Source organism: Rhinatrema bivittatum, chromosome 4 (genome assembly GCF_901001135.1).
Source record: "Rhinatrema bivittatum chromosome 4, aRhiBiv1.1, whole genome shotgun sequence".
Lineage (NCBI taxonomy): Eukaryota > Metazoa > Chordata > Amphibia > Gymnophiona > Rhinatrematidae > Rhinatrema > Rhinatrema bivittatum.
Window position 1 is genome coordinate 46,080,587 of NC_042618.1, and position 21,871 is coordinate 46,102,457.

The 21,871-nt window shown below is 45.1% G+C and overlaps 1 protein-coding gene across 1 annotated transcript in view; it reads left to right on the forward strand.

Annotated features, from left to right (window-relative positions):
- Positions 1 to 21,871, forward strand: part of ADSSL1 (adenylosuccinate synthase like 1) — a 78,486-nt gene that overhangs the window by 8,441 nt on the left and 48,174 nt on the right. Inside the window, exons 2-5 of the mRNA XM_029598067.1 lie at positions 13,444 to 13,546; positions 19,736 to 19,798; positions 21,079 to 21,129; positions 21,624 to 21,690. Coding sequence (XP_029453927.1) covers positions 13,444 to 13,546; positions 19,736 to 19,798; positions 21,079 to 21,129; positions 21,624 to 21,690 — 284 coding nt within the window. The remainder of the gene's footprint in view (positions 1 to 13,443; positions 13,547 to 19,735; positions 19,799 to 21,078; positions 21,130 to 21,623; positions 21,691 to 21,871) is intronic.

Below are 21,871 nucleotides of genomic sequence, written 5' to 3' on the forward strand. Positions count from 1 at the left end.
TGTTTTTGAATTTCATCTTCTGCCAGGCTAATGGGCTGTCTAGCCTTGGACCCGTTCAGTGGTCACTGTCGCCTAGACTTCTTCTGCATTGGTGAACAAGGGATCTTTTATCTTGTCTACTTTGTGGTCCAATGTGTATTTAGACCTTCTTTTACGTCCTGCATAAAGTTTAGCAAAAGTTTGGGTTTTACCTGGAGCAGAGGGGGAGGGATCTAGCAGGGAGCTATCTAGCAGGGATGTAGTATCTAGCATGGGATGTAGTATCTAGCAGGGAGCTGATCTCCTCTGAATCTTGGTAAAGCAAATAGAGGTGGCAGACCTGAACCTAGAAAGAAAGCTGGGGGATGTGACACCTGCTTGGTAGCCATTCTGTCTGCCTTAGTGAGCCATTTTAGCACCATGCTTGAATGGGATTTTGATAAGGGTCAGCTTGGCAGTGCCTCAGTTTCTGTAGGTTCATACTGATAGAAATGGAGAAGCTTTCAGACATGCAAAAAAAAAAAAAAACCAAAACATGCTAGTCAACCAAGAAAGGAACCTTTCAAAACTTATGGAGTTTGCCTCTCTAATGAATGCCATGGTAACTTACAGAAATCCTTGTTCCCTGTACGTACCCGGATCAGTCCAGACGCCTGGTTTTGCCCCCCCCCCCCCCCCCAGATGGAGACAGAGCAGTTATCGAAACAAACTCCGCCTATAAATAGGCTGGTGCCACCTACAGTCCAGCAGTATTCTTCTGTCTCCAGCAGATGGGAGAGGTGCCAAACCTACAGTCTGGGCTGTGTGCTTAAGTTGATTATCTTGTGTTTAGTTAGTCTAGGGGACTTTTTTGTCTTTTGTTTCTGGATTATTTCAGCTTTATTTAAAAAATATAAAAGAAAGGAGCTTGTGGCAGCACAGTGGTCGTTAGGTTCTGAGAGAGCCATCCCATGCTGGTCTGAGGCAGCTGCTTCACAGGGTCGAGGGCCCTACTTATCTTCTCAGCAGCTGGGTGTGATACCCGGGAGCCCGGCTCACTCCACCCGAAGGGATCAGCACATTGGACCACTGCCGGGCAAATTTTATAATTAAAAAAAAAAATAATAATAAAATATATATATATATATATATATAAAAGAAAGGAGCTTGTGGCAGCAGAGTGGTCGTTAGGTTCTGAGAGAACCATCCCCCACTGGTCTGAGGCAGCTGCTTCACAGGGTCGAGGGCCCTACTTATCTACTTAGCAGCTTGGGTGCGACACTGGGGAGCCCGGTTCACTCCACCCAAAGGGATCAGCAACTTGGACCACTGCCGGGCAAGTTTTATAATTAAAAAAAAAGTTTTGCTTTCGTTTTCTCCCGTGCTGGCTCTCTCTCCTTCACTCCCTGTCGCAGCACGGTATTTGCCTTTCGTTTTGCTGTTTATTCATTGAATTTTCATTGAATTTTCTTTAATTTATTTTGTCTTTATTTTCCTGTCATGACTCGATGCCGCGTTGGTCCGTTTGCCACATGTGCGAGTCGGTCTGCGCGCGGCTCTCCAGGGAGGGCCTTTGCTCGGTTTGCATCCCGGGGCGGGGGAGGGGCTGTCGAGAGCCCAAAAAAAAAAAAAAAATTAAAATGGCAAAACTAGTTAAATCAAAGTCTGCCCCAGTCCCGATTGGGACGTCTGCTGCAATTCACTCTGAGGCTGATCAGTTGCCATTCAGCATGGGAACAGGGACCATTTTCCAGTCATTCAGGGTTGTATCTAGTGCAGCGCTGGGGGAGGGGGGTTTACCTCCTCCTCTTTCTCCCCAGCAAGGTTTCCCAAGGGACAGGGAACCTTTACAGCCTAATTCCCCTGCAATGGAGGATAGCCTCGAGGGGGCCTCTGACTCCTCCTCTTCCTCTTTTTTGTCACAATTTGTGTTATTGCTTCATAAAGCTTACAAGGAGAGGAAGTTAGGGAAGCTGCAGTCTGGTAAAAAGGTCATTTCTCAAGGATCTAAGCCCTCTGCTAAGAAAAGGTCTACCTCTAAGGGAGGTGCGGAGCCTGCTCAGCCTAAGCGTCCCCATCGGTCAGGGGTTCCCCAGATTACTACGGATACTTCTAGTCAGGATTATGATCCAGATGACCTAGACCTACTGCCCAAGCCCCCACAGGGGGTGGATGTAGACCCTGATATACAGCACCAAGGCACAATGTGTGGGGCGCATGCTGAGGAAGGGGATGACCCTAAAGTGGTGCGCCTCTTTAGAAAGGAGGAATCTAAACTGGGTGCTATGGATCTGGTGTTGCTGGGTCTGAGAGGCCCTGCTTCTTCCTTTCCTTCTCATTTCTCGGCTACAGATTTGCTCTTCTGGGAATGGGATACCCCGGACCTGGGATTGAAAGTGTGTAAAGCCATGGACAAGCTATATCCTCTGCCAGAGGATGTTTTAGTGCTGCTTTGAGTATCCAAGGTAAATGCGGCAGTGTGCGCTGTTACCAAGAAGACCACGATCCCGGTTACTGGAGCTACAGCACTCAAGGACCTGCAAGACAGGAATTTGGAGGTACAACTTAAAAGGATTTTTGAGGTTTTAGCACTGAGAGTGCATGCGGCTATTTGCAGCAATTTCGCCTTACGAGCGGGTCTCCACTGGATTCAGCAGTTGCAAGCTAATGCCGCCTTATCGGATGAAGAGGCGGCCCAGGCAGGTCATCTGGAAGCTTTGGTGGCGTACAGCATGGATGCACTACATGATCTACTGCACACATCAGCCAGATCCATGGTTTCAGCTGTCACAGCTCGTAGGCTCCTCTTTTGAGAAACTGGTGGATGTCTCCTCCAAGTCACAGCTAGGGTCCTTGCCCTTCAAAGACCAACTACTTTTCGGTAAAGACCTGGAAGATATGATCCAATCTCTGGGGGAGAATAAGATTACTAATTTCTCCCTGCAGTTACGAAACCAAGCGAAGAGCGGTGCAGGACACTTTGCAATGACTTCTGCAACTAGGGACCATCGTCTCAGTGCCTCCGGAGGCAAGAAGGAAAGGCCGTTACTCCATTTACTTCATAGTGCCAAAAAAAAGAGGGATCCTTTCGGCTCATTCTGGATCTGAAAAAAAGTAAATAGATGTCTCCGGGTCCCCAGATTTCACATGGAGATGCTCTGGTCAGTCATTGCCTTGGTGCGCAAGGGAGAGTTTCTAGCATCCTTAGACCTCACGGAAGCAGATCTTCATATAGGCATTTGGTCAGACCACCAGAGGTTTCTTTGGTTTTCGGTACTGGATCAGCATTTTCAGTTTCAGGCTCTGCCCTTCGGTCTAGCCACAGTGCCCAGGACATTCACCAAGGTGATGTTGGTGGTGGCAGCCCATCTCCGCAGGGAAAGGTTGCTGGTGCATCCTTACTTGGACGATTGGCTGATTCATGCAAAATCGAAAGCGCTTGCCCAGAAGGCGATTCAGAGAGTACTTCAGCTCCTGCAATCGCTGGGCTGGGTGGTCAATTTCACCAAGAGCTGACTGGAGCCCACTCAGTCATTGGAGTATTTGGTGCTCTATTCGACACTCGGCAGGGCGAAGTTTTTCTTACCACGGAATGCATCTCCAAGCTGCAAGTCCAAGCAAGAGGTTTAATGCTCAAGCACCCACCCAGAGTCAGAGATTATTTACAGGTTCTTGGGTCGATGACTTCAACATTAGAACTTGTACCCTGGGCCTTTGCTCATATGAGGCCTTTACAGTCGCCTTGCTTTCCCGATGGAACCCAGTCTCCGAGCTTTTTCATCTACCTTTGCCACTTACGGAGGCAGTGCGATCCAGTCTCGACTGGTGGTTGGTGACGGACAATTTAGTCCGAGGAGTTCCCCTGGAAGTGTCCCACTGGACAGTGGTCACCACCGATGCCAGTTTCTCTGGTTGGGGAGTGGTATGCCAAGGGAAATCGGTACAAGGACTTTGGTCTCCCAACCAATCTCTCTGGTCAATCAATAGACTGGAAACCAGGGTGGTATGGTTGGCATTGCAAGCATTCCATCCTCTCCTCCGGGGCAAGTCGGTCAGAGTTCTCTCAGATGATGCGACCATGGTTGCGTACATCAATCGCCAAGGAGGAACCAGAAGTCAACCGGTGGCGATGGAAGCTCAATAATTGATCAGCTGGGCAGAACAAAACTTGGTAAGCATAGCAGCGTCTCACATCGCCGGCGTGGACAACGTGCAGGCAAACTTTATAAGTCATCACCGTCTCTATCCCGGGGAATGGGAATTGACGGATGCGGTTTTTCAACTCATTTGCGACGCATGGGGCATGCCGAGCATGGATCTCATGTCGACGTTCCGGAATGCCAAAGCTCCACGGTTCTATGCTCGGCAGAGAGAGATGGGAGCAGAAGGGGTAGATGCCCTAGTGCTGCCTTGGCCCACAGAGGTTCTTCTGTACATCTTTCTGCCTTGGCCATTGATCGGCAAAGTGCTCAGGCGGATAGAGATCCATCCAACAGAGGTCATCCTGGTAGCTCCAGAATGGCCGAGACGTCCCTGGTTCGCGGACCTTCTCAATCTTGCTGTGGAGGGTCCGCTGCGGTTTCCAGTTCTCCCAGACCTGCTGCATCAAGGGCCTGTTTGTTTGGAAGAAGTCAATCGCTTCTGTCTAGCAGCATGGCTTTTGAAAGGCAGAGGTTAAGTCACAAAGGCTGTTCTGCGTCTGTAGTAGCCACGCTCCTCCAATCGTGTAAGACGTCTACCAATCTCACGTATGTTAGAGTATGGAAAGTTTTTGAGACTTGATGTCTGGACCGAGAGGTCACGCCTACCCGGTCTTCGGTGTCAGATATTCTGTGTTTTCTACAATCCGGTCTAACAGTTTGTCATGTAGTTCCCTCAGAGTGCAAGTGGCGTGGATCCGTCCAGGGCATAGCGTTAGCCGCACATCGGGATGTAGTTTGTTTTCTTAAGGGAGCAAAACACTTGCGTCCTTCACTTCGGCATCCCTATCCGTCATGGAGTCTTAATTTAGTCCTCACTGCTCTTTGTTCGGTGCCTTTTGAGCCTTGAAGAGATCGACTCTAAAAGTTCTTACCTTGAAGGCGATTTTTCTGGTGGCCATTACATCGGCTTGTAGGATGTCGGAACTCCAGGCACTTTCATGTAGGGAACCCTTTTTGCGGATTTTGGATTCGGGAGTTTCTTTCAAGGATGGTTCCGTCTTTCTTGCCAAAAGTGGTTTCCTCTTTTCATGTCAACCAATCAGTTGATCTGCCGGCCTTCACGGAGTTAGACCGTTCGGATCCTTTGGCTGGTGACTTGCGGAAGCTTGATGTTCGCAGAGCTTTGCTGTGTTACCTAGAGGTTACCAATTAGTTTTGTGTGTCTGACCATCTCTTTGTGCTGTGGAGCGGTCTTAAATGAGGACAGCAGGCGTCCAAAACTACTATAGCTCGTTGGCTAAAAGAGGCTATTAGTTCGGTCTGTCTCCTTCGGGGTAGATCCCTTCCTACGGGTCTGCGTGCCCACTCTACTTGTTCACAAGCGGCGTCTTGGGCAGAGTGTCAGATGGTATCATCGCAGGAGATATGCAGGGCGGCTACGTGGAAATCCTTGCATACTTTTGCAAGACATTACAGACTGGATGTTCAGGCTCCAGTTGCGGGAGGATTTGGAGAGGGAGTGCTTCGAGCAGGCCTCTCCATATCCCATCCCAATTAAGGAAGTTTTGATACATCCCAGGAGTCTGGACTGATCCGGGTACGTACAGGGAAAGGAAAATTAGTTTCTTACCTGATAATTTTCATTCCTGTAGTACCACGGATCAGTCCAGAATCCTGCCCATCTCAGATATGAGAGAAAGGGAAAGTCCGCTTGGTTCTTATATATTATCTTATTTCAGATTGGCAGAGTTCTGAATTTTGTCCTCAAGTGGTTCTCAAGGTTCAGGTCCTGGGAGGGTTCAGTGGACCGGTTTGTTTCTTTTACTGTATATAGTTATAATAGTTTTGAGATTTCCATTCTGCTTTGACATTGAGTAATACTGCTGGACTGTAGGTGGCACCAGCCTATTTATAGGCGGAGTTTGTTTTGATAACTGCTCTGTCTCCATCTGCTAGAGGGGGACCAAAACCAGGAGTCTGGACTGATCCGTGGTACTACAAGAACAAAAATTATCAGGTACGAAACTAATTTTCCTTTTTGATTTTCTGTTAATCTGAACCCTATAGGCCAGATTTTAGAAGCCCTACACACGTAAATCCTGTGGATTTACGCGCGCCGGGCCTATTTTAAAAAGGCTCGGCGACATGTGTAAAGCCCTGGTATGCATGTAAGTCCTGGGGCTTTACTAAAGGGGCGGGGGCGGGGTGTGGTTGTCCGGAGGCGGGGCCCGAGGCTTCCAACACAGCGGCCATTGCTGCTATGTTGGAGGATTGCGTGCCGGCAGGCTTCTGGTGCGCGCAACTTGCGCCTGCCCAGATGCAGGTGCAAAAGGTAAGACAAAGGTCAAGGGGGGTTAGAGTAGGGCTAGGAGAGGAAAGGTTAGGGGAATGGGTGGGAAGGTCAGGCTAGGGGGAAGGAACGGGGGAAGGCAGCGCGGCTCGGCGCACACAATAGTGCACCCCATTGTGTGTGCTGACCCCCGATTTTATAACATGCACGCGCCTGTGCACGCATGTTATAAAATCGGGCATACATGTGTGCGCGTCGGGTACCATGCGCACATGTACGCCTGCTCGCACCTTTTAAAATCTACCCCTGTATGTACTGTGTAATTATGTAGGCCCATGCAAAAAAAAGAAAAACTGTCACTTGCAATAATATGCTATTCTAATTACACACAATGTATACAGCTGTGAATAATGCCTGTAGATCAGTGCATCTCAACACAGTCATTGGGGGCACACCTAACCAGTCAGGTTTTCAGGATATCCACAATGAATATGCATGAGAGAGATTTTCATGCACTTCTTCCATTGTGTATGCAAATCTATTTCCCTATACGTACCAGGATCAGCCCAGAGAAGTGAAAACCTGTCTGGCCAGGTGTGCCCTGAGGCCTGGGTTGAGAAGCACGGCTGTAGATGACCCCCACAGAGCCTCCAGTCAGCACAGGACTATTAAGCTGTAGGTTTTGCAATATTAACATCTTGTGTTTAGCTTGCTTTCCAAATGGAAGGCTTATGAGTTCATTATATGTGTATGTCCCTAATAACATTTACGTCTGGTGATATACTCACACCAAATTTTCAGGACATGTCCAGGGATCCAAGGGAATCCTGACGGAAGTATTTTTTTGGATTTCCTGTACATGCGTATACAAGTAGGCTGTATTAGCTCTGCTGGGAACTTCTCGTTTCTTCTAATAAAAGCAGCCTGATATTCAAAAGATCCATGGACCTTACTTTAACTTTAAAAGTTATGTACCTAGCTTATTGAATTTAACTTCATTGTGTGTCCCCTAAGTGTTTGCTCATTCCACTCCACTCATTATTTTATAGACCTTTTATCATATCTCCTCCCTCAGCGGCCTCTTCTCCAAGCTGAACAGTCCTAACCTCTTTAGCCTTTCCTCATAGAGGAATTATTCCATCCCCTTTTTCATCACCCTTCTCTGTACCTTTTCTAGTTCTTCTGTATCTTTCTTTGAGATGTGGTGACCAGAACACAACACTCAAGATGAGGCTGCACCTTGGAACAATAGAGGCATTATGATAGTCTCTGTTTTATTCTTCATTTTCTGTCCTAATAATTCCTAGCATTCTGCTTGCTTTCTTAGCTGCTGCTGCACACTGAGCTGAAGGTTTCAACGTATTTTCAATGATGACACCTAGATCCTTTTCCTGGGTGATGATTCCTAATGTGGAACCTTGCATTGTGCAGCTATAACTTGGGTTATTCTTCCCTAAGTGCATCACTTTGCACTTATATGCATTAAATTTAATTTGCTGTTTGCATGCCCAGTCTCCCAGTTTTGCAAGGTCCTCTTGCACTTTCTCACAATCCTCTTGTGATTGTGCCATAGGCAAATTTGTTCACCTCTCTTGTTGTTCCAAAGGAGTCAGACGGCAAGGTGTTAAATCTCCCCCTACCCCCCCCCCCCCCCCCCCCCCGGCCAACCCTCATGTATGGTGCAGGTTGTCAAACTCAGTCTACAGGCCAATAAGAGACTGTCCTCAGCTCATGGCTCAGATCTTATGTTTGATCTTAGCTAAAAAAAAAAAAAAAAAAAGTCAGAGAAGCAGTCAGAACCTAGATATTATACTTTGTCTCAATCAAAAGGCTTTGTACTTTTTAACAAGCAGTTTAATTCTCCTACTTTGATAATGGTTGTACCATCATGAAGTCCTCAATGGGGTTAGATGGCAAGGCGTTAACCCCTCATATTATACAAGACTTTAATCTCAGCCAAAGAGCTAAGAAGTGAGGGCCAGCTCATGACTGTCAGTCGTTATATTCTTGTCACAAGTCTGTGACGAGACCTGTAGCAGAATCCAGATGTTATGTTAGTGGATCCTTGGTCCGGGACGAGGGATGAAGTACACCAGCGGTGCCCAGGTGTACTCGTCTCCGGAAGGTGGAATGCACTGCAGCACAGCGATGAGAAGTTCCACTGAACTGACCAGGCCACACAGTGGGGATGAATCGGCGACGTCAGGAGATCCCCGAGGAGCGGGGACAGGAAGACGAAATCAAGTCCAGGCAAAGGGTCCGAGGCAGGCGGCAAACAACAAAGTCCAAGTTCCAGGCAAAGGGTCCGAGGCAGGCGGCAAGCAACAAAGTCCAAGTTCCAGGCAAAGGGTCCGAGGCAGGCGGCAAGCAACAAAGACCAAGTTCCAGGCAAAGGGTCCGAGGCAGGCGGCAAGCAACAAAGTCCAAGTTCCAGGTAAAGGGTCCGAGGCAGGCGGCAAGTAACAAAGTCCTAGTTCAATCCAAGTCAAGCCAGAAGACGGAGAATCCAAGCCACAGGTCGGGGCAGGCAGCGAGCAACAAAGTCCAGTTTCCAGGCAAAGGGTCCGAGACAGGCGGCGAGCAGCAAAGTCCAAATCCAATCCAAGTCAAGCCAGAAGACAGGGAATCCAGAAGAAACTAGCGGGCAACCATTGGAACCTTGTTGCAAAGGCGTCTTCCTGTCTTCAGGGAGAGGTTTAAATCTCCCTGGCTGATGATGTCAACTTCCGGGGCCGGCCTGGTCTTCGCGCCGCGGCCCCTTTAAGAGGCGGAGTTTGCCACGTCTTCCCCGACGCTGCTCCCCGACGTCCGGAGGCAGTCGCGCCGCAACCCGTGCGCTGCTGGCCGCCACGAGAGGGACCCTGTGCCGGCAGCGTGATTAAGGTGGGGGGGGGGCCTGGCCGCGGGTAAGCACGGCCGGGAACCATAACACCAGAGATGTATGGGAATCTGACAAGGGACGCAATATGAACACTTCTACTATGGTCCCTGGAACTGAACTTAAGACCACAATCCCATTTCACATTGCTGAGATCTGACACTTGGTATCGGTTAAAAGATGATATTCAATCAGCTAAATGTGCTGGGTTATGAAAAGCTCTGCAGGATATTACCAGTAAGGTAACTTAGAGACAGAATTGTTTGTTTGATTTGCTTTTAATCTAAAACACTTTCCAAGTCCATGATTATGCATGCAATTATAAAACAGAATATGGAACACAAAATATAACTTCACGGTGAACTGCATTTTCATTTCTCAAAATTCCAGTATATGAAAATAAATACATGTTTTATACTGAGGGTCTTGCATAGAGTGGATGAGAGAGCACAAATAAAGTGATATCTTGTAAAGAGTCCCTCCTTTTTGCAGCCCTCTACCATTTGTAAAATGCTCAAAGTGGCCTCATACCAAAGTGGCACAGCTACAATGTGCAAGCCAGAAAAGAAAACAGCTTCATGCAGTGCTGAATTACGCATCTACAGAGCTTGCTGCATGCCTTTTCTGCACTGATTTTACTGCTTTTTCATTCCCATGACACCATGTTTGATATTCTTGCAATCAGAACCAAAAAAAAAAAAAGTGCAAAAGAAACTCAAGCAATCTGCATTAAAGATTGGCCCCGTGCCACCATCCAAATTAAAACAAACCTAAAAAGCTTTAATTTAAAGTAAATCACTGCTTTTTTTTTTATAAAAAGCCTCGTATTCTGAGATTCTGAACCAGTGTGTAGCTAGCCTATGGCCGTGGCCATAGGCGCCCGTACAGAAAAGGCGGCAACCCCTCCAGCCACCGCATGCAGATTCAGAATGCCAGGGCCTTGCAGTTCAGGAGGAGGTTTTTGCCATCAGTTTCAATCTCCAGCTATGAGGAGCAAAAGGTGGCAGCAGCCACAAAGCACGGGGACGGACAAACAGGAGCCAGAAGAAGTGGTGGCTGAGCCCGGAATCTTGTTGCTCACCTCCATGCTGGCTGGTTCAATGATCTTCTGTTTCAATTGTATGGGCCTGAAAATGTATAGAGCCCCTCATGGTTCAACCAAAAGATGGTTGAGGGGGAGGAATGGCACCAGCAGCTGGAGGAGATGCAGAGAGATGCACTGAATCCCAACAGCACTGGAAAACATAATGGGAAGGTGAGGGGAAGAAGAGGCGCAAACTCTGGAAGGTGTGGGAAGTTTGGGGGTGTCAGGGAGGGAGGGAGGATGTTTATACTTGGTAAAGAAAAAGGAGGGGTGACTGATGAGAAGGAGGATCCTGATGGAGGAGGAGAGGATAAAGGTGGTGCCCGATAGGGGCAGGTGCCTGATAGGGAGGAGGGAAGAAAGAGGGTGGTGCCAGATCAGGGAGAGGCAGAGAGGAGGGGTGCCTAATGGGAGAGGTTTGTGAGAAAGAGGATAACTGATAGGGAAGAGTGGGAAAGTAGGGTTCCTGATAAGGGAGGTAGAAAAGGATGTACCTGGTGGGGAAGAGGGTGGAGAGAGGAAAAGGGAGAGGAGGGGTGCCTGATGGAGAAGTGGGGAGGAGCGAGTCCTCCAGCTCGTGATGTCATGTGTTGTGTACAACAGTGTTTCTCAAACCCATTCTGGTGTACTAATCCCTACATAGTCTGGTTTTCAGGATAGCTACAATGAATATGCAGAGACAGATCTGCATGCACAGATTTGCATACAATGGGGGTTTTCTCATGCATATTCATTGTGGCTATCCTGAAAATCAGACTGCATTGGCCGTACTCCAGGACCAGCTTGAGAAACACTGGTGTGTGCAGGGCAAGGGCACACAGTTTCAGTTGGCCATGGGTGCCAGATCACCTGTCTATGGCTCTTTGCACTGTACTACTGTGGAAGGGGGGGGGGGGTCAGGTAAACAACTCTGAACTTGCCTCTCATCATCCCTCATGCACCCATCTCTGCTCTGAATTTGTGTTGACAGCAGAGTGTGCTGTGCAGCTCATGGTTCCGCCACCCTCCATGTTCAAGCATTGATCTTAACAAGCCATACGTGGCATAGGCAGACAGGCATAACTATCAACTGGCGTGTCACAAGTAAATTTATCTCTCACACTGCTATTAAAAGCGACTTGTTTCCCTGGTGGCAAATGTCTTAGCATTAGCCAAGGTTACAGATGGCTGGGAATTTTCACAGACTTTTATATTGTGACATGCTGCAGGATCAGTGGTATAAAGTTGTTTCTAGACTTTCCTAATTATTCATTTGCTAATTTCATGGGAGAGTTTTCTGATGCTTAGTATCCGAACCTTGCCTGAAAGGTGAAATATTTGGCTTTCTGAAAAAAGTTAAAAAAAAAAAAAAAGGGGGCAGCTCATTAACCTTCTGTGCCAACATGTTAGAAAACGCAAACCATTACTTTCAGCCTGACTGATGAAGGCTTTTCTCCCATTTTGTGTCTGGTGGGTGGGGAGGGGAAGGGTAGTAAATCAGGCCCTTTCAGCTCAATACTCAGAAGCTCTAGACTTTTACATTTAAAAATGCACCTGGGCTCAGTGTCTAAATTTAGATGCCTTTAAAGTAGGTGTGGTCAGGCCAGGGCGGGAGCACGAATTTACGGTTGCCTAGCTGATCTATAGCACTGGGTACCCAAACTTAGAAGAGTCAATTCCTGCCTAGGTTTAGAAAACAAGTTTAAGTGCCTTAAACTCCATTTATGGTGTCTTAAATAGCTGAGTATAGGGCCCTTAAGACTCATAATTAAGTTGCCTTAAATCAGGCACTCAGCCCTCATTTTTGTTGTGGCAGGATGCTTACAGTACCTTATTACTGACTAATGTATACACCAGAAACTTAGGTGATAGGAAACCCATTGTACAGTTACAATGGTCACAGTATCCAAGTCCTAAATTCATGCCCCACATCCCAATGGATAGCGATGCTATTCACAACAAATTTCGCCATAGACAAACAAGTGAAAAATAAATCCAAGTGAAGTTCCAAACCAGGGCTAGGGTTGCCACTTGGTTCCAGATTTTGAGGACAGTCCAATTCAATCTTGCTTTTATCCCACGTCCTGCATGGATTTGCAGTCTTGCTTTTCCTAGGGATGTCAATAGGGGCACCGGAATTGCATGTCTGGGCGGGCAGTGGGGTAAAACCAGAAGTGGATGAGCCTGTCCTGAACATCTGGAGCCAGTTGGCAACCCCAGAATCTGCCCTTTATTGTACCGATTCAGAGAGCCCTATCTGCAAGGATTTCTCCCATTTTCCATCTGTGAGGGAAATGCTTGGTACATAGGGCCCCTTATTTTAAAAAATAATAATAATTGATGGACAAAAAAAAACCTACAGCTTTGGTAAATTTGTTACTTCACTAATTATCTCAAGATGCTCTGAGAAAGTGAAAAAAAAAAAGTCTTTTTAACATCTGTCTGCTAATTAGACAACAGATGCATTTTGGATGTGTTCCTCCATGCCAGCAATACATCTGCAGCAACTTAATTATTAATTACCCAGAGGAATGTTAAGGGATTTAAAGTTTTATTTATATTGGTGTCCAGCTGTTGTGTTTGCCTCCACATTGTTATATTACTCTGATTGTTCTCATCCACTTCATAGCATCCATTGTACCTCTCAGGCATAAAATCTATGGGCCTGTACCAAAATATTATATATCTAATTATGAGGAGGTGCAAAAATTGGGAGGTTAGTTGGTAGAAACAGCTTTCTGAGATTCAGCAGGACATTGTCAGTGGCTTCACAAAGAAGAAGATAGGTTTCTGATACCCAAGTCATTTGAGAAAGAAAAGTTCTTGACAGGAACTTGCATCACTGCCCAAAGTCTTTCAGCTTTAAATAGGTGCCTGGCATCTCAAATCAGGTGTATGGCATGCGCCATGCTGAGGAAGTGGGAGAAGAGGAAGTCATGCTTTTATGCATTATTAACCTAACTGTCTGGCCTGTGATGAAGGGGACGTAGATCTTAAAAGCTCATCACAGATGCATCGAATTAGTCCAAAAAAAGAGTATCACCTATAACTTATTTCTTCATGCAGCCACACTACTGTTGAAATTCATGACATTGTTTCTTGTTTTGTGCAGGGAGGAAATAACGCAGGTCATACTGTGGTTGTTGATGGGAAAGAGTACGACTTTCACCTCCTTCCAAGTGGGATTATTAATACCAAAGCCATATCCTTCATTGGTGAGTGAAGAGTTCTTCATATTTAAAGGGCCCAGACATAATCAGGACCATAATTCATGACTGGATACTCATTTTGTCAGAGCAGTGTAGCTTTTATTAAAAAAAATAAAATAAAGTCATTCTTCTGAAATGTTTTAATGGCTCAAACATAGGTAAAAAGTGGTGAAATTCATTGTTTGCTTATGGAGCTACCAAATTGCACTGTTTTTAATTGGATTCTTTGCAGGTTCCCATAGCCTTTAATTGGACCAATGTTAATAAAAAGTGCAATAGCCCTTGGGGCCATGTGTCCCATCTTCAGATGTCACAGACAAGACTTGTGACTTCAGATGCTCGTGGACATCGTCATCTTGGGATGGTTCTTATACTGATGCAAAGAATGCAGTTTTTCCCATCAGCATTAGGATATTAGACCTTGGCACTGTGTCATTTTTTCCAAAAGTGCTAAAAGTAAAGCAAAGTTCAGGTTATTCAGCTCTTTAGTAAAATGCATCTGCCATTCTTCCCCTCTTTGAATCATCATGCATTGTAACAGCTCCTCTTCATGAGTACTGTGCATGTGAAAATCTGCACAAATACTGCTGCAGAAATACCCCCAGGTTGGAAAGGAACCATCTGTCCATATAATATATTAACCTATTCTCACCCAGAGCTATAGCCAATCTTTCAAAAGAATCGCAGTATTACCATTATAGCCAATCTTTCAAAAGAATCGCAGTATTACTATTATTTTATAAGTTATGGTTTTATTACCCTGTTCACTCTTATCCTAGTTTACTCCCCTGTGTTAATGTAATCGCATTCTTACATGCCTGTTATTGTTATAATGTAAACCGAAATGATATGTAACTTTGCTACATGAATTGCGGTATATAAAAATGTTAAATAAATAAATAAATAAATAAATATCTGCTTATGCTCTCTCAGCTGAACAAACGAGGCTTCGTGGCCACCCAACATGGACTTGAATAAAGGTGTTTGATTTATTTTGTCTAGGCTGATACATGTGCTTGGCCAATAGGCTGCAAACAGATGGTCCTTTTTCCAGAATTCCTGACAGCAAATGATTAGAATCTCCTACCTCCTTTTTGTAACCAGGGAGGTCTCTTCCTGTGCATAATTGTGCCTTGAACTACACGCCTTTGGAAGTTTATTCTGTTCCATATACAATAGGTGAACAGGTCCAACATTCTGTTAGTTGCTTTCTATCCCCCATAAGCAATACAAAAGTTTTATTTAAAAAAAAAAAGCAACTTTATCTCTAGTGTCCCATTTAACGTTTCCATTTTCTTCCAGCTAGTAAACATATAGTCAGAATGTGCTATGTTGTATTAACAGTGATGCTCAGAAGCTGAATGTGGCAATGCAAATCTATTTGTATTGGTTTGTTATTGTAACAAGTCAGATCTTACTGCATAGGCTCATGGGGAAATAGCAGTAACTGGATGAAATTTGTTAATGATCGATTCTGTTTATCAGGGTAAATGTACATCACTGAAGCCACAATGAGCTAAAGGCTGGAAGGTTGTGAGTCATATGAACATAAGAAATTGCCATGCTGGGTCAGACCAAGGGTCCATCAAGCCCAGCATCCTGTTTCCAACAGAGGCCAAACCAGGCCACAAGAACCTGGCAATTACCCAAACACTAAGAAGATCCCATGCTACTGATGCAATTAATAGCAGTGGCTATTCTCTAAGGGGCGGATTTTCAGAGCCCTGCTCGCCTAAATCCGCCCAAAACCGGGCGGATTTAGGCAAGCAGGGCCCTGCGCGCCGGTGAGCCTATTTTACATAGGCCTACCGGCGCGCGCAGAGCCCCGGGACTCGCGTAAGTCCCGGGGTTCTCCAAGGGGGGAGTGTCGGGGGTGTGTCGGGGGGCGGGCCCGGTCGTCGCGGCGTTTCGGGGGCGTGTCGGCAGCGTTTTGGGGGCGGGTATGGGGGCGTGGCTACGGCCCGGGGCGGTCCGGGAGCGTGGCCGCGCCCTCCGTACCCGACCCCAGGTCGCGGCCCGGCGCGCGGGGATTTACTTCTCCCTCCGGGAGGCGTAAATCACCGGAGAAAGGTAAGGGGGGGGGGGGTGTAGACAGGGCCGGGCGGGTGGGTTAGGTAGAGGAAGGGAGGGGAAGGTGAGGGGAGGGCGTTAGAGGATTCCCTCCAAGGCCGCTCCGATTTCGGAGCGGCCTTGGAGGGAACGGGGGTAGGCTGCGCGGCTCGGCGTGCGCCGGCTATACAGAATTCATAGCCTTGCGCGCGCCAATCCAGGATTTTAGTGGATACGCGCGGCTCCGCGCGTATCTACTAAAATCCAGCGTACTTTTGCTGGCGCCTGATGCGCCAGCAAAAGTACGCCTATTCGCGTTTTTTGAAAATCTACCCCTAAGTAAACTTGATTAATGAACTTCTCCTCCAAGAACTTATCCAAACCTTTTTTGAACCCAACTACACTAACTGTACTAACCACATCCTCTGGCAACAAATTCCAGAGCTTTATTGTGCGTTGAGTGAAAAAGAATTTTCTCCGATTAGTCTTAAATGTGTTACTTGCTAACTTCATGGAATGCACCCTAGTCCTTCTATTATTCAAAAGTGTAAATAACCGATTCACATCTACTCGTTCAAGACCTCTCATGATCTTAAAGATCTCTATCATATCCCCCCTCAGCCGTCTCTTCTCCAAGCTGAACAGCCCTATCCTCTTCAGCCTTTCCTCATAGGGGAGCTGTTCCATTCCCTTTATCATTTTGGTTGCCCTTCTCTGTACCTTCTCCATCGCAACTATATCTTTTTTTAGATGCAGTGACCAGAATTGTACACAGTATTCAAGGTGTGATCTCACCATGGAGCGATATAGAGGCATTATGACATTTTCCGTTTTATTAACCATTCCCTTCCTAATAATTCCTAACATTCTGTTTGCTTTTTTGACTGCTGCAGCACACTGAGCCGACGATTTTAAAGTATTATCCACTCTGATGCCTAGATCTTTTTCCTGGGTGGTAGTTCCTATTATGGAACCTAAGATCGTGTTACTACAGCAAGGGTTATTTTTCCCTATATCCATCACCTTGCACTTGTCCACATTAAATTTCATCTGCCATTTGGATGCCCAATCTTCCAGTCTTGCAAGGTCCTCCTGTAATGTATCACAATCCGCTTGTGATTTAACTACTCTGAATAATTTTGTATCATCCACAAATTTGATAACCTCACTCATCGTATTCCTTTCCAGATCATTTATATATATATTGAGAAGCACTGGTCTAAGTACAGATCCCTGAAGCACTCCACTGTTTACCCTTTTCCACTGAGAAAATTGTCCATTTAATCCTACTCTATGTTTCCTGTCTTTTAGCCAGTTTGTAATCCACAAAAGGACATCGCCACCTATCCCATGACTTTTTAGTTTTCTTAGAAGCCTCTCATGAGGGACTTTGTCAAACGCCTTCTGAAAATCCAAATACACTACATCTACCGGTTCACCTTTATCCACATGTTTATTAACCCCTTCAAAAAAATGAAGCACATTTGTGAGGCAAGACTTGCCTTGGGTAAATCCATGTTGACTGTGTTCCATTAAACCATGTCTTTCTATATGCTCTGTGATTTTGATCTTGAGAATAGTTTCCACTATTTTTCCCGGCACTGAAGTCAGTGACTTCCACTATAGGCCACTATTCTACTATGGCTTATTAAAATAGGCCAAGGTGGGGCTGCTGTATTAGCACAGATGGAAGAAAGACTTTTTTTCCCTATCAGCAACTACCAGTGAAAACTAACAAACCAGTTACTTAGAACTAGTCAAACAGATGAGTAGACATGGCACTTTTCTCTAGCTAGCAAATCAGCTCAGACATTGCCTGAAGAAGAGACATGAAAAACCTCATACTGAATCATCTCTAGCCAACAACTTTGTGGCTTTTCTATTAAACAATTATTGTTTTGGTGGTACTCCCTTTCTGCTTACCAGTATCACAGAAATGAAATGTAATCCCCAGCTTAGGAAACATCAAAAATAAAATATGTCTGATGCTGGATTTTTGTGGTCTCAGCTCCAGTTCTGTGGGGGTTTCAAAATTACAGTGGCCAGGTAGATAGTTGATTGGACCTGGCTCGGAGGCTTAAGGGCAATATCTTTCTGCTGCTGGACCAGGGAAAGTGCCAAACTCAACCTTCTCTCCTCTGAGATTAGCAGACTGCACCCCTGCACCAAAATCTTCTTTCTTCCCTTCACTACTTTGTTGCAGACCCGGAATCTCAAACCCAGAAACTTGGGATTTCTCAGTTAGTCTCACACTGTGATTTTATATTTTAAAATTATGAAAACTCTTATTCTTCTGGGGTGCCAGCAGTCTTTTAACAATCAAAATCACAAAAGGATGTGACACAGGATTCCACAGCAGAGACAACAGCAGCAATAAAATAAACACACCTTACTCTTCCTTACCTTTCAGCAGAACATTTAGATCTCTATCTCTCACTCCAAACAACCCTTGGGCATTAGTCATTATTTTTATATCCATCAATCACTGAATTCTTCACAGAAGGCTTCATCTAGATAAGGCCACAGGGTCTACCATAATGTAGATGTGGTTCATGTGACCTCCCAGAAGCCTTTTGGCAAATGCCTAGGAACATTCCTTTGGCAAACCAGCATCCATGATGACAGAGGGCCCTGCTGGGCTGGAAGTATCACCCTCTGATTCACTCCAATGGGAATTATCACCTCCCTGAGATCATACTTATTTATGGTTACATAGAGCACACGCCCACTAGAGGTCAACTATCCAAACACTTGCTTAGCGATAGGCAAAAACCATAATCCCAACACAACCAAAACAGAGGTTAAGTGACATTGCTGGACCCAGGTAAAGACACATAACTAGTGGCAGAGGGCCAGAATTTAGGGTTCGAGCCATAAAAGTCGGAACTAAGTCGCTCACAGTAACATCACCATGCTTTCTCCAAATTTCTTTCCAAAAGTTTTACTTCATGAAAAACTTTTACACAGCACACCAGCATGCACAAGTTACATTTTGCTTTTACATTTTCCAGCACCTTCGTGACATGCTAAGGACCCCTGACATTCAAGACAATGTTCAGTTGGAACATCTTTTCCCAAGAAGTGTTGATTATCACTGAGATGTAACTGAACAGCTTTTGGAATCTGTATTGCTGTCACTGTGTCTGTCTTTTACTAGTGCTGTCCTTTAATGAATGATTACTGATGCCACTTAAAGGTGATATAAAAAGGATAGAGAGGTCAAAGTACTCGAGGAGCAGAGAAAGGTACAGCATGGTCATGGCATAAGAACATAAGAACATAAGAAAATGCCATACTGGGTCAGACCAAGGGTCCATCAAGCCCAGCATCCTGTTTCCAACAGTGGCCAATCCAGGCCATAAGAACCTGGCAAGTACCCAAAAACTAAGTCTATTCCATGTAACCATTGCTAATGGCAGTGGCTATTCTCGTACATCATAATCAATGGGATAGTCCATCCACTGCAGGATATTTTAATAGTAGGGGGGGGGGGGTCCAATCTTTCGGATGTGGGAGCAGACGCATAAACTGGAACCATCTAAGACCTTTTATTCTTATCACAACATCCTGCAGGCATCCTGAGGATTTTAAGCCCCAAGACACCATCTGGAGTGTCTACAACCCTAGGACTGATGGTAGCTTGAGCCAAGGGTTAAGAATATAATCTTCAAGTTGCTAGGGCAGACATTTCTGGTATGAAGTACTGAACAGATTTAATAGTCTGATGCTTTATCAGTGTCCTTGCCTCATCATTAACCTGCTCCCCCTTTTTTTTATCTGCAAAACTTTTAACAAGGTAGAGGTCACAGAAGGATTTTAAAATCAAGTCACATGAGACTATCCAGCTAAAGTACCGTGGTTTTATTTCCTGGGACACCCTTCCCACGCTACAGTACATGATTTGGGGGTTTAAAACGTGACTTTTGTGTTTGTAAATGGTTTCTTATCTTTATCCTCTCTGCATGACAAAATTCCCTTTTCCATGTCAGAGTGCTTGAGCACTGTTGAGTAGTAACCAATGTTATTGTAAAGAATTATTTGAGCTTTCTCCTGCACGGCAGCAGATATCTTTAGTTGAGGATGATGAACATAAACGAGTTTTTAAGGTTTGTGCAGATACTGATTCTTTTGCCTGTGTTTATACAGGTAATGGAGTTGTTATACATCTACCAGGCTTGTTTGAAGAAGCTGAAAAAAATGAAAAGAAAGGTACATACAAATGCATTTTACTTTCTTAAAACTGGCAAGCAAACCGTAAAATCTTCTCCAGCTGACAGTGATAATTAAATAATGCCATGACTGCAGTTTTTGCAGTGACGAGCCCTGGGGTATTTTCTAGGTAGTGTCTGAGCAGGAAACCTTCTAGGAAAGGAAGATTCAAGGATGCTTAAAGAAAGGGAGGTTATCAATTTATGAAACGTGTTTCTAGTGGAAGCCACTGAAGCAACATCTTTGAGCTCTTTTAAACGCATTTGAATAATTTTTTAATGAAGAGGAGCGTCTGTGTGTACCGTATGTGTGTGTGATCGTGTGTTTCTGGCAACAGAAAGTTACATGTACAAATTGAAAAAAACATGCCTAGAGAAGAGGAGCCCTGGATTTGTCAATAGGCACCCTTTATATCTGTGCCTAGGGCGTCAAACATTTAGGGGCAGCAGTCTGGCGAAGATTTGCTGCCTTCCAGCTCTGGTGAAACTCATTCAGCAGAGATCATCTCTCTTCTACCCTGCAACAGCCCCTAACAGATGATAGCAGGATGAAAACACCAAAAGTGCCTAGAGGAAGGCAAAATCGCAAATCCGTCTCTGGAGAACAGTAGGAGAGGATGGAGCAGCGGGACTGGTGGGATTGACCCAGGCCCTGCCAGCCAAAGAACAGAAAAAGGTGGCCAGAACAAGTTGCTACTGGGGCTGCTAAGGTCTCACAAGCCAAAGAGGAGAAGGAAAATGTAAAGAATACTTCTGGAGATTGTGCATACTTCATGGAGTACATCTTTTCAATATTGTTTTACTAATTTGAAAGCAATTTTAAACTCATGTGATTTCATAAACCTCCCTCAATAGGTGGCGTCTATTAGCATCGATCCAAGGTGCATAATTAGCCGGCTGGCAATTTTTACATTTTTGATGATGGTGCTTGGCAGCTTTTTGCTTTACTCTAACTTATTATTCTATAGGCCCGATTTTTAAAAGGGCCACGAGCGTAAATAACAGGGGATATGTGCGTGGCCAGGCCTTGCGCCCATTTTCGGAATGGCCTGGCCATGTTTGTAACCCCCATTACGTGCCAAAGTGCTGGGTCTCTCCAAAGGGGCAGGCCAGGGGGTCGGGGTCTAGGCGAGTCAGGCCAGGGGGGTGGGGTCTAGGCGAGTCAGGCCGGGACAGCGCGTCTGACACAAGAATGGAAAAACGTGCTTGTATATAGAAATAAGTAAGTGTGAGAATGACTGAGTATAAAAACTGGGATTATTATTTGATATGTTTTGACAGGATTGAAAGACTGGGAGAGAAGACTGATTATATCAGACAGAGCACATATTGGTAGGTATTACATGGTAGTGGAGATTTGAAAGCCATTACACAACCAACCTTGTCACCTCAATTGTTCATAATGAGTGTCCACTTCACGCCCCAATACAAAGCACTAAACACTTCAATGCAAACTTTCCGTCACATATCCCTAACAGAGTTGATCGAAGTGCCCGAAAAATCCATATTATTAAACTTATATGAGCAATCTTTTTTGAATCATAAACTTTGCCTTTGTAGTGGTAGTATATAATAGATAAGAAAGTTTTTAATCATACTTTATCTGTTATATTATCCAAACTTTATGCTGATAAATGAATAGTATGATGCAGAATGCAGTACTTACTGTGTATTTATATATAACATGAGAAAAACAGTTTGTAGTTTTATAATGTCAGTGGTTATAAACTCTATTGTATTTTCTTCACTCAGCTTTTATTGAGCATTCGTGTGCTATGTTTATCATTGATTTCTAATTTTTTTTTCTTTTGCTTTTTGATGAACAGTTTTTGATTTTCACCAAGCAGTCGATGGACTTCAGGAAGTACAGCGTCAAGCACAAGAGGGGAAAAAGTAATTATATCTCTACACCTTATGCCATTTGTATAACTTTAACATTTAGAGCAGTGCTAATAGGGAGTTCAATAGTAGGGATGTGCATTCGTTTTTACCAAATTGGAAAATTTCAAAGAAATTGTCCAATTCGGCATGGGTCAGAGGACCCGAATCCCAAGATGGATTTTCCCTGAACTTC